This window comes from Ammospiza nelsoni, chromosome 1, assembly GCF_027579445.1.
Source record: "Ammospiza nelsoni isolate bAmmNel1 chromosome 1, bAmmNel1.pri, whole genome shotgun sequence".
In the NCBI taxonomy this organism is placed as follows: Eukaryota; Metazoa; Chordata; class Aves; order Passeriformes; family Passerellidae; genus Ammospiza; species Ammospiza nelsoni.
Window position 1 is genome coordinate 37,696,660 of NC_080633.1, and position 12,845 is coordinate 37,709,504.

At 47.5% G+C, this 12,845-nt stretch overlaps 2 protein-coding genes across 2 annotated transcripts in view; one reads left to right on the plus strand and one right to left on the minus strand.

Moving 5' to 3' along the window:
- PP2D1 (protein phosphatase 2C like domain containing 1) overlaps positions 1 to 10,415 on the minus strand; it is a 29,629-nt gene extending 19,214 nt beyond the window's left edge. The window contains 7 exon segments of the mRNA XM_059493263.1: positions 1,108 to 1,301; positions 1,303 to 1,344; positions 1,346 to 1,943; positions 8,153 to 8,280; positions 9,273 to 9,420; positions 9,747 to 9,852; positions 10,335 to 10,415. Of these exon segments, the coding sequence (XP_059349246.1) occupies positions 1,108 to 1,301; positions 1,303 to 1,344; positions 1,346 to 1,943; positions 8,153 to 8,280; positions 9,273 to 9,420; positions 9,747 to 9,852; positions 10,335 to 10,415 (1,297 nt within the window).
- A 719-nt stretch (positions 10,416 to 11,134) lies between these two features.
- KAT2B (lysine acetyltransferase 2B) overlaps positions 11,135 to 12,845 on the plus strand; it is a 40,503-nt gene continuing 38,792 nt past the window's right edge. Inside the window, exon 1 of the mRNA XM_059466255.1 lies at positions 11,135 to 11,359. Coding sequence (XP_059322238.1) covers positions 11,135 to 11,359 — 225 coding nt within the window. The remainder of the gene's footprint in view (positions 11,360 to 12,845) is intronic.

Here is a 12,845-nt window from a genome sequence, read left to right on the forward strand (position 1 = left end):
TTGGTCAAATTCCATATGGAGAAATATGAAGAAGTCTTACAAGTTGTGTGAATGCACACATCACAGAAGAATGAGTGCCTCTGATGTCAGCTGCAGTGTCAGGCCACTCCTTACTAATGCCAGGGAGAGTAAGAGAGAAGTGGTGTAGTGCTGGGCGTGTGCTTCAGGCAGAGGCTGGAAGAGAATGTAGCTGCAGACACAAATCCTTTTGGAAATCTTCGCTCACCTCTTTTTTTATACACTGCTTTTTTTTTTACCCACTCTGCTTGTGCACTTCTTTGTGGGAAAACAAGTATCTTGCTTGTAATCTCACAGCTGTTTTACCTATAAGAGAGTGCTTAACTGGTAACAAAAATCACCAGGTGGGAAGATACAATGACTGGAGTTGCCAGTCTGCAAAAGCTTTTGTAGTATCCCTTGTAGCAGAGGTGGGTGAAGAATCATTAAGAATGTATCATTGTTTCTGATTGTAATAAATAACTGATTCTGCACTAAAGAAAAGCGAAGTTCTACTTCATAAGGAAACAGGTCTGAATAGTTCTTTCATAAGAGTAAAATACAACAGATTCCTATTTCAGAAAGTAATAACTCAGATTATTCCTTTAAATCATCTTTTCAATTTGCAGGTAGCAAAATGTAGTGACAGTCCAATGAAACAAATGAATTAAAAGAATATCTTAAGCATGTTTCATTGATAGAAGGACTTGGACACATCAAAAATCAGAAGCCTGTCCTAAAGTGATGACACTTTAAACCTCGTTATTTAAAAAAAACCAAAAAATAAAAACATACTATTCTTACAGAGGTCACTTGTGTATTATGGCATGTTTCCTAACTCTGTCTTTTACATTAGTAAATTGAATTAAATGCTTTAATTCAAATATTGTTCTCAGGCTACTTATAAGCTGAATACTATGGTCTGGTATCAGTTGTGAGGGAATTTATCATGTCTCCTTCGCATTGTCAAGCTAAAGGAATTGCTTTTTATGTCTAGATACCAACTGCCAACAAATGTCTAGATTAATTTAGGCTTACTTTTTTTTTTTTTTTTTTTTTTTACTTAATTGGATGAAGGGAGGAAAAAGTCCTGGTGTGGAATATACTTACCTGTAATAGCAATATGCAGTAGCCCAGCAACACCTTTGGCTGTCCTGGCTAATGGGCTGTGTGTGTTGTTTTCAGGATGTTTTCTTTCTTCTTCCCCAGTGCCATCCATCTCTTCTCTAGGAATTCTTTTTCCCGCTGAACCACCACTCCAGTGAACTTTGGAAACCTCATTCCTTCACAGCTGTAAAAATCTGCATTCTCCAAAAGGACTTAGCATACACTTTCACAATAGACTGGTCTTGGTCTCCTCATTGCTTGGTTCTTCTCTTTTTTCCTGTAATCTGCCTTGATTAGTCTGGCAAAAAATTCTAGAATTTGCTCTTTGTCAGTTTTATTTTTGTGGGAGGAATCTATGTGAGAAAGCTGTTCAAGAAATAGAAGTGGAAGCTTTGCTACAATTGTTTCTGTAGCTGTCACACCGTGACAACCATCATGAATCTCCAGAAAGCATGTATCTGATCTACTTTCATGGTTGTCCAGCACAATAAACCTGTCTTCCATGTCTCTCTGCCATGTGGAATTTTTATCTTAGCAAATCAGGAATGCTTTTATTAAAGATTCATTTACTTTGTTAGAAGTACCAGGATTGTTGATATTGGCAAGATCACAAAATGGTGTGGGAGTGGGATTATCCACAAGGAATTCAAGTAAGTAATGAACCTTCTGCCTATGTGTCTCAGAGGATTTAGCGGTGTAGAATTTCGGGTACTGCAAGGACCTGACTCCAATCAGCACCAGCTTCTCTGCCTGTCCTCCAGGCAGAGCTTGTGGCTTCCCCCTGCCCCTGCACCTCCAGTTCTTCCACTGCAGCTCCTTGCTCCAGTCTCCCCCATCAACTCAGTGTGTCTCACGTCACTGTGCACCCCCAGTGCTGTTCCAGGCCTGGCACCTGGTGCTGCAGAGCCTCTGAGCAAGGTGTTTCCTGACAGAGCCCTGGTGGCACAGAGGGACCTGTCTGAATTCACTACCTGCACATTGGCATGGCTCTACCTGGCATGGGCAAACTGGTGCTGCTTTCTAAATATTGTAACTTGCTCTGGTTTGGGCAAATTGACAAGAATGAAAAGAAGCACTGCTGATGCCATTTCAGCCAAATTGCCAAGTGGTAGTTTAAAACCTGACCATCTTGGAGCTTCTCTAGAAAAAAACCCTTTTAGCTTAATACATTCAAAACAACATATTTTCCAAATCCTATTCTCAGGAACAACTGAGCCATTTTACCTAGAATTTTTTCCCAAGTGATTTCTGCTTCAGGCTTGGAAAATTTCAGTATGAACTGCTGCTTGCATAACATCCTCTCCCCCTAAACCAGCACGTGACGTACATGCACAGACACCATAACACAAAATCCTGACACCATGTGAGCAGCTAAGCTTGCCAGCCTATGCTTCATGTATCTACTAAGTATGAAAACACAGTGTTTATATTCAAATTCATTATGGGTTTTTTTGAGTATCTAGCATTTATGGATGAGAAAAATCAGAAAAAAATGCATGTGCTGTTGTATTCTCTGTTATGAGATTTCTGTTTCAGTTAATCTTTGTCAATTGCTGATAATTCATCACCAGGGCAAAGGAAGGTAGTTCAGCTGCAGTAGTACCCCACAGCCGCATTACAAGAGCAGCCCTTGGGAATTTCATTCTACTTCAACATCATTCCTTTACTGGGACTCTCTCTTTGCATTCCATACAGCCACACCTGACTAAACTATTTTGCACCTGCTTTCTCCTGCAGGATTTCAGCTAGGAAGTTTTTGGTTTGTTTTTTTTTTTTTTTTTTTTTTTTTATCTCACTACTGCTCTCCATCACTGGTGTGTATTATAAGGATTTCTGCAGTTTGTGTTTCAATGTGTGCCGCTTTTTTGTCATGGCAGCTAGATAAAATGTTAAAGTCAAAGCCCTAACCTCCAGCTGAAATTAATCCTAATACATCTTAATGAATCAAGTGCCTCTGATCAGCTGAGTTAGATCAATTACAACATATCTTCTGCAAAGGCTGATATTAAGCAGAGCCACTTAAAAACCCCTTATGACAGTTTAGATAGCTTATCCTTTCAGAGGTGGCTTGCAGCAGGCTACAGCTCTCAATCTGCTGTAGGATCAGTTTATAGGAAAGTCTGTCTCTCTACAAGAGGTGAACATCAGACTCCTCTGAAGATGCTGCACCTCTCCAGCAGGGAAAGGTAAGGAGGTGCGTGGGTAAAGCTGCTTGTGCAGATCCCTTTTTCTTTATTCTGCATAATTTGAATTTGAGGCAGAGATGTCACAAGACTTTTCAGTGCTTTCGTTACAATGATTCATTCAAGCCTGAGAAAAATTTGGACTAATGTATACAAAACACCAGGTAAGCTATCTTTTGTCAGTCTTTTAAATAGTAACCCATTTTATGTTTAGTGTATACAAAAGCCCCTTGGATTAGAGAAAGGAAATTGATAACTTTCAGCAAAATGTTAGTTTGATCTCAGCAAACTGAATTCTTAACACTCACTTATGTTATATGTTATATCACTTATGGAGATACAAACCCATGCATTTTACATGGGTTGTATCTCCATAAGTGGCTGTAAGTGCTAAGAAATCACATTTTCAAAGAACCAAAACAGTCCCATTAATTACAATGTGTAAATAACCAGGAGAATATACATAATAATTCATGTAGCAGGATCGGCTATAACTCTTTAGTTGCAATAACTTTACTTATAATTATTAAAAGGGCAGCCCTGATGTTAATTTTTTATGCTATGCATAAATTGCTGATGTTAATAGCTAAAAACCTTGTAAAAATATAAAAAAAATAAGCATTTGCTTTGCTGATCTCTACTGAAATAAAAAGATTAGTCTGTATGTCCTTCTCTCCTTGTATTTCTCTCATCAGGAACAAAAACAGACTGGGAGGTTTTATTGCTGTCAGGTTAAAGGATAACAATGAGATACTGACAGCACAATACAGCAAGCTAAGGCACTGCCAGCATCACAGTGAAAGATAAAATTCAGCTTTCTAGCTCACTGCAGTTTCCCTGTGCCTATTTAGGGAGCCAAAACCCAACACAGTTTAATGTTCTGAGATGAAAATAGAAGCAGATAAAAAGAAATTAGATATAGAAGAATGGGGAGTGAACCGCAGCTTGAGATTATGCATGTTTTCAAGGGCAAAAAAATTGTATTTACTGTGTGTCATAACAAAGAGCTTCCTGGTCAGTGCTTAGTCTGCCATACACTGGCCTGTCTAAAAGGGACAGGATGCAGAGCATGAGGTTCATATGGCAGATGATACAATTGTCTCAGTAAATCTCATATTTCTGGAAAACCTTTCTAGCTATGACACTCGCAGCTGCTTGCTGTTAATAAGGTAAGGCAAGATTATTTTCTGTTGCTGCAGTTTGGCACTACAACCATCATTTTTTTAATTACCAAAGATGGAAGATGTTCCTGAGCTTGGAGGATGGAGGATCTGAGCTGTATCTGAGCAGACAAGTCCCATATGCAGTTATCTCCCTTTGACACATGTTGTTCCTATCTCCACCCAGAGAGAGCTTCTTCCTCACTTCCCTTTGACACAGTCAGAACTTAGCTTGCACAATCTCCAGGCCTGAACTCCTTCCTCTCTTAGGTTTGGGGGTTTTATTATTTGCTACATACTTGTGGTCTTAGAAGATGGTGACTGTTGTTGATGCTGAAACCAGTGCTGGAAAGATGCCTGCCTGTGGGTGATGGGATGAGGCGGAGAAGGATGGCGGGATGTAAAATGGAGGTCATGGTCTCCCTGAGTTTCTCATCAAAATATTATCAGCTAGTACATATAAAAAAATTCTTGCTGAATGAGCACCAGCTTCCTTGCCTGTCTTTTCCTGCTTCCCTGATGTACTTATTTACTTATTGCTCATGTCTCCGGTAGCGTTTCCCTCTCAGTCGTCTCCTTCCCATGTGCCTGTGACACCAGGATGTGGCTTCATTGCATGTCACCTTCAGCACAGTTCCTGCAGCAGCTGGAAAACTGGAATGCATCACACCCACATGCAGCAACCATGGCAGAGACTCTCAGCATGGCCAGGACTGTCCCTGAGCTGCAGGGTTCCTGATGCCACCAGCATGTGTCAAGGAGCCACCCAGGGTGGGCAGTGAGGCATTGGCACTGGTCTGGTGCAGTGTGGCTGCGCTGTGCAGCTCATGCCCTGCTCACAGCTGCAGCCAGCCTCTGCTGGGGGTGCTGCCTTAGCATGTCCCAGGTCCACGTGGTCATCTTTGGCCAAAGCAGCAAAGACCAAATATCTTCTGTGAAAACCCGTACAAAGCCTTCCCTAAACTCATATAAGGCCTCTGAAAAAGTCTTCACCTGAAAAAACAAACTCATTTGCTAACCCAGGAGCCATGCCCTATACCTTCCATTATTTTTTTTTATCAGAACTGATCCTGTCATTCTCTAAAACCATCCACAGAGGGAATGGTGCAGAAGGAGCAAGACATCTTCTCCCAAGTGAGTCAACTTGGGTGTGCATGTATAGCCTACTTACTGCATCCCCAGAAGCAGTGATGCAGCTTCAAGAAAGTCTAGTTATGATAGGTGTGGGAAGAGATAAAGGCAAACTTGTGAGTCACAGGAGAATGCCAAGGGCAGAGCCTGCATTCGGGACTCGGAATCCTGTACTCCCACCTGTAAACCTGATAATAGGTAAGAAAGAAGGAAGTGATTGATAATTAAAATAATTATGGAATAAATTAAGATAATTAGTCTCCTTATTGATCTCCTAAAGTGTTGTCCAAAACTGGAATCCCGGGATTCCAGGCCCTCTGGTTTTGTGCCACCCTATAAAATAAGAGTCCCCATCATTAGGTCTTCTTGGGCAAGAGTTCTAATCTGTGACACTGTCCACTTGTGCAGAGCTGCAGCTCCTCATCTGAGAGGAAGCATCAAAATGGGAAATGGGAGTAGTGAAACAACGACAAACCAGCTCTTTCTACACTCCAGATATTTTGCAGCTCTTCCTCATAGATGGGTCAGTCTCAGTGAGGCAGAAGTAGCAGTTTGCTATTCCCCAAGGGCCTGTGTGGGGCAGAGAGGCTGTGAAACAACGAGTGAGGATGGTGAGCCTGCAAGCCTTGGCACAGGAGGTGAGGGATGTGAGGGTTTGGGGACCCACAAAGAAAGCTGTGGCAGAAGGTAGAAGATGGGTGGTGATAACATAACTTTGCCTTCTGCAGTCCCAGTGACATCCTGCCTCCCTCACCCCACAGATCCCATCTGGGGTTGGTGCTGTACCCCTGGGGTTCCTCTGCATTTGTCAGCTGTACACAGCACTGTTACAGTCAGTCCAAATGGAAGTTTTTAGCCTGTCTAGTTTCTGCTTCTTGGCTGAGGGGTTGGCAGTGATACCTGTGGTTGCCTGTCAAGTTCCTGGAAAATCCAGGATTTCCAGGTGGTCCCCCACACAGATATGTGGAAGGCTCATGACTGAGTTTGCACAAGTAGATGTGCTTAGGCCACTGAAACTTCATCTTACAGAAATAATGTCAGTGTTGTACCAAGGGTGCTGGCTGGCACCTGGAGAAAGGAGAAAGGAGGCCCTTTCTGTCCCATCCCTGCCAGCAGTGCCTGGGCCAGTCTCCCAGGGGTATTTCAGGCTTCCAGCACCAAATGACCTGCCCTACATGGCACAAGCAGTCAAAATGCACCCAGTGGAGTCCCAGAGGTTTGCAGGGATCTCCACCATGAATTAAAGAATTAAGAGAGAACATAAAAATGCATTAGAGAAAGGAATAAACAAAAGAATTGTGAGGAGTCAAAGAGAAGGTAAGGGAAAAATAAGTGTTACATCCCATGTTTGCGAGAAGAGATCCAGAGCTCTACTACCACAAAATAATACACTGTAAGCCTATGCAGTGACTGCTGATGGCTAAATAACTTCAACAAACATCTTCTGGACATCACACACACAGCTGAAATGGTGCAAAGGCAGGAGTGACTCCAGCCTTTAGCTTTCTCACTTGGTTTGGATTAAATCAAAACTCTGCAGTCAAGAAGAGCATCCTCTGGGTAAGAAGCACATAAAAACTGCTAAATGGTCCATCACTAAAAAGAAATTTCTGTGACTGGAGCAGCCATGGGTGTTGCAAATGACATTTTATCCATTTATTTTTCTGCATTTTTTCCTTTAGAAACTGGGTAATTGGGGTGTGAGGTTTCCTACCAGAGCAAAAACCTGATGGGAAGGTCTGTGCTGTTGGAATCACATGTGAGCACCATGGGAAGCTGACGAGATGCTAGAGGCAGCCTAATGAGCAAAACTTTACTATTGTTAATACTTCCAGTGATTCATAAATTATTGATAGCACTCCTGAATGCCTGCTGGCCAGGAGGGAGGCCACTTCACCCACAAGGAATGCACTAATGAAAGGACACTATAGGATTTCATACTCAGTTCCCTGGAAGAGCAATTCTTTTCCTATTGGAATTGAATGGCAAGAGTAAAAACAGGTGGGAGCACTGGAAGAAAATCTCTCTTGAACTAAAGGAGGGAGACAAGGCTGGGTTGGGCATGCTGGATCTGACTGGGCTGTCAGACAGGGATGAGGGTTAAGGGTAGACTCCCAGAGCTCAGCTGTGGGCTGAGTGGTCCCTGTCAGAGCAGTAGCATTCAGCATTAGGCTGCTATTAACTGAGTCATTCTTTAATTTATAGGAGCAAGATAGGCCCCAAAAGCCCCAAATGACAACTTGGTAATAACCAGGAGTCCGGCACACCCTGAACTGTATTTTGATTTCCTCTTTTGTGACTCAAGAATGCAGCTGCCTCCTTTGCCTGTAACACACAGGCTCTTGCATTTAAGCCTGTCAGGTGTTCACGGTGAATTCAGGCAGGAGCAACAAATGTGAAATGCATGTCTGACCTGCAGGGAGCATGGGCTCTGGGCAGGGATCTGCTCGGGGCTATCAGCAGCCTGAGTGAGACCTGAGACCCACATGAGCTGGCACCTGTGTCTCACCCGGCTCCTGGCTTCCCTAGTTTGATGCAGACGAGTAGCATTCCTGAAGTCACCTGGCCACGCACCTGGGCTTGTGAGCTGAGCAGCACAGGCAGGATCATCTGCTCCCACCTGGGCTTCCTCAACTCGGGTTTCAGAGTCAGCTCCACTTGTGCAAACCCACTGACGTGCCCCAAAGGACACAAACTGAAAACTGTGGTGAGGGTTTTTCAGACAATACTGTGAGTTTGAATCTAATTTAATATATTCATGTTTAATGACGAAAACCAAGCAACAGAGGGGTTACGTGGTGCTCAGATTTATGCATGCATTATAATTAGAAAATTAGTACGTGCTGCACTTCTGAATTCAGCCAACAGAAGAAACCAGCTTGGATATATGCAACAATGACATGAGTCCACTCCTATCTCAAAGCATAAGGGGTTTGTTTTTTGTCTTTTCGCTCCTTAGTCTTGTTAAAATTTTAAATGTATTATTTTTCTTTTCACTACAGGAGTTTCAGACAAAGTAAAGCTTTTTTTCATTTTGTTTTTAACAACATATTTGCACAAAGTTAGAATGTGAGCAATGATCAGGCTTAATGTTAAAAAAAAGAAAGGGGAAAACTTACCTATTCACAGTTAGAGTGGTTTCTTTCTAAGCAGCTTCTAGCAGGCAGCAGTTCTGCAAGTGTGGTGAAATTAGTGTTTATAAATGTTACTATAGTAACTGTATCTGTAGCCACAAGCTGGTAGACTTACATTTCTGGTTATCTGGCGAGCATCAAGGTAGAATGGAAAAAAAGAGACATGGCAAGAAAGGCAGCCATTCTCTTGAGGATTCAATAAGGAACTGCAGTAAAATTATTTGCTTCCTGACAACTTTCATCTTTGATTTTACTTTAATGGAAGTAATAAGTTTTGAGGCTTTTAAGGTTCCTAAAGAATAATGTTGTTCACCTAGGCTGTGATCCTGTGAGCATTCACCTGTGCAGTTTCAGACATAAATGCCCACCGAGTGGCCTCGATGCACATCGGTGGAGTTATTTATCTGTGCGAAAGCAGTAAATGTATTTTCAGTACCAAAACTGTAATTCATTACAGGCAAGTGTGCAAACTTAATGCTGGTTTAATATCACTATTACCTGGTTAAAGGAGAACCTGGTGTTTGGGGGAAAAAAAAAAAAACAAAAAAGGAAAAACATACAGGGGCATGTAAAGGTACATAACTCCCAGGATAACTAGGAGTCGATGTTCAGGCGGGGATATTAAGTGGTCCATTGCAGCCAGCTTGTTGTTCCAGATGTGCTCTTTGCTCGTAACATTTGCTCTGCCGAGGAGGAGTCGTGGGAAAGCTGAAAGCGAAACTAAGCAAGAACAGTTTCATTTTCAAGTCCCAAAGAAGAAACCTAACAGGCATAAAGAAAATGCAAGCAAAGAGCTTCTTAGGGGCCGCTAATATACACCGGCTATTTGTTATTTTAAAACGTGATTCGGACACTTACAACAAAAATTTAAAAATAAAAGACGAAGATAATTCTCTCCTAAATTACAGAGAAACTGGATTTTCGTATCACGTTTAATTTCCTATTAATCTTGAGGCTGCTGCCTCCAAGGGCAGCGGCTCCTCCACCTTAACCAGTCCGTCTTAAAGCGGCGGGGATGGCAGCAGCCATCTTACGGGTCGCTGTCACCGCTGCGGGAAGCCCGAAGCCCGCCCGGCTGCTCCCGCACTGCCCGGGTACCCCGGCTCGGATGGCAGCGCTGACCCCATCCCCATCAACACCCTGCCCGTTTTAAAACCTCACCTCAAAATAAAAATATAAATAAGCAAATAGAGAAAACCAACAGATCTCCCTGCTTCATTAAATGCTTCATTTTATTCCATTCTGGATTCCTGTAATTTCGTGAATATGCCAACTCGCTGTGTAACACCACGCTTGAAAATATCCCCAGGAGCTGCGAAGGGAAGAAGGACGCCGCAGGGTTTTGTCATCCACCCTTCCCCCCAAGTATTACTTCGCACAAACCTAGAGTTATTTTTGCTTTCCCCATGCAAGCTGCCAAGGCCCTGTGCCTGCAAAGCCCTCTCTGTGCGCTGGGACTTCCCTCCAAACTCACTCTGCTTTTTTGATAGTTTAGCTTCACACATCAAAGAACCGTAAATCCCACGCAAACGCCCAGCCTCAATGCCAACCCTTCAAACCGGGTGCCGTAGTACGGAATTGCCATTTGTGGTTTCTCACGGCTCAACCACGGTTTTACATACGTGCAGCGGGGCAGAACCGCCTCGCAGCCGGTGCACTTGCTGCTGTGCACGGAGTGCGCTCGCTCTCTGGAGCAGGGCCATTTCCTTAATTTAACTTTCAATTAAAGGGTAATCCCTTTAAGGTATAAACTGACCCGCTCTCAACACTTGTTTCTGGACACAACAAAAAACCAAGCCCCAGAACCGTGACACGAGAAGCTGATCTGAGTTTTTGAATTAGCCAGTGTTTGAAACTGACCCGTACTTTCACATTCAATTAGAAATGATCTGGGGAAGAAGACGGAACCCTTCAAGGGTGGCCGCAGAGGACGCAGTGTGGGAAGGCAATGGTTAAGCCAAACAAAGTAGCGGCGCTCCGAGGGGCCACGGCGGCTGCGGCAGCACCGCGGGCTCGCCGGGGTTCGGGACCGTGCGACACCGCCAGCGATGCCGCCTCTTTTCAGGGCAACTTTCCGCGCCGCCTCCGGGAGGGCCGGGATGGCTCGGTAGCGGCTCCGCACGCCGCGGGTGCCGCCGCCCTTCCCGCGGGGGCGCCGCCCGCCCGCGCAGCCCCCGCGCAGTGAGCAGGGAGGGCGGGCGGGAGGCGAGCGCGCCCTTGCGGTGCGCAGCGGCGGGAGGCGGGTGCCGGCCCCCACCCCCGCCGGCGGGGCAGGAGCCGCCCGCGGAGCGGCGGGTCCCTCCTCCCGCCCCCCCGGGAGCAGCCGCCGCCGGCGGAGCGGCGAAGGGGAGGGTCCAGGGCCGGGCGCTCCGCGCCGCGCCGGCGGGCCGGACGGACGGGCGGCTGCCGCCGCGCCGCGGGCATGGCGGAGCCTGGCGGCGGCGGCGGGGCCGGGGCGGCGGGCGGCGGCGGGCCGCAGCAGGGCTCCCCGGCCGCCGCGGGGGTGGCCGCCGGGGGGCCGGTCCGCAGCGCCGCCGAGAACCCCGGCGGGGCTGGCTCGGCGCGCACCGCGGGGAAGAAGGCGCAGCTGCGCGCCGCGCCGCGGGCCAAGAAGCTGGAGAAGCTGGGCGTCTACTCCGCTTGCAAGGTACCCGGCCGGGCGGCCGCGGGAGCCCCCCCGCCCACGGAGGGTGGGGATTGACGGGAGGGGAGGGAGGAGGTGGTGGGGAAGGGCCGTGCCCTGCCGGGGGCGGGGGCGGCCCGGCTGCCGCCCGGCGCTACCCGAGGAAGTGGTGGCTACGGCGGTGCCGGTGGATCCTGCTCCCCCCGGAGCTTTCCGGCCGGTGGCCGCAAAAATTAAACCCGTGCGCACCGAATACGGGACCGCGCGGGTAGCGCCGCCTCCGTCCCTCCCGCTGCCCGTCCCGCTGCCCGTCGCTCCGGCCGTCCCTCCGCGGGAGGCGGCGGCGGGCGGGGCGGCTCCCGGTGCCGGCGGTGAGCGCTGGGTGAGCGGCGCTGCTGCAGCGCTCTCCGCGTAAACATCCCGGGAGGGGAGCGCCGCTTCTCTGCTCCGCCCGCAGGTCCCGGCCCCGGGCAGGGGCTGCTCCAGCCCGCCCTGGCCGCGGTCTCGCAGCGCGGAGCTGTTGTCACCGCTGAAGCCGCTGCTCCGGGCGGGAGCTGCCACTGTCGCTGGCAGAGGGGCGAAGGAGCGCGGCCTCCGCGCTTGGGAAAGTAGTGTCCCCGGCGGTCACGTAGCGCCGGGTCGGTGTGTGGTGCCCGAGCGCACGGCGGGTCCCCTGTCCGCCTGTACCCTGCCCCAGCGGGGCTCTCTGCTCCGTGTCTGCCGGCGCTCGCGTTCAGGAGTGCTGCTCCTGGTTTCCCATCACAAGCACTTTCTGTCCACCTGCGATTTTCTTCTTGGTGGGATAAGCAGGACTCGCCTGTTTATTATAGAGGGAGGGAGCTGGGTCAGAGCTGTCGCTCCCGCCTCTAGAGCTCAGGCCGCGGGCATTGTCGCCTGTGCTCAGAGCACGGGCCGCTGGCTGCGCTGCTGCTGTCAAGGCAATTTGTGGATGCACAGCGGGGCTGACATATTTAGATTGGCAGTGCTGATGTCAGATCCCCTAGTAACGCTTTCAGCTTTGAGAGTAGCTGTTTGTGAAAAAAGTGCATCTTATTTTCTCTGTTCTCCTACTTCGGCAGGTGTTAAGTGAAAGGCCAAGCTGACAAACGAGACGAGGCATCATTGCACCACGCTGGCTGGCGTGCGAGGAGATTTAGCTGTAGGCAGAGGGCATGGCGCAGTGCTGCCATGGGAGGGCAAATTACGGCAGCCACACATTGCAATGCCTTAGCTGTTCCCACATGTGCAGGCACCCACACTTCAGCTTTGCAGCATGCACGGGACAGTGTGAGATTACACCGGTGCCAATAAGGTTAAAGAGCAGCTGCTGTACTTGAACTTTGCAGCACTAACTGTGGGCAGAACGATATGGCTTGAAGCTTTCCCAGTGATAATTCCCCTTTGCACCCCCATATTTTAATGTTACCAACACTTGCCAATAAATGAAGCTGGTTGTGAAGTGGGTAAATTTTTCGTGGGCTGTTAAAGAAGTGTGTGTGTGTGTATTTAA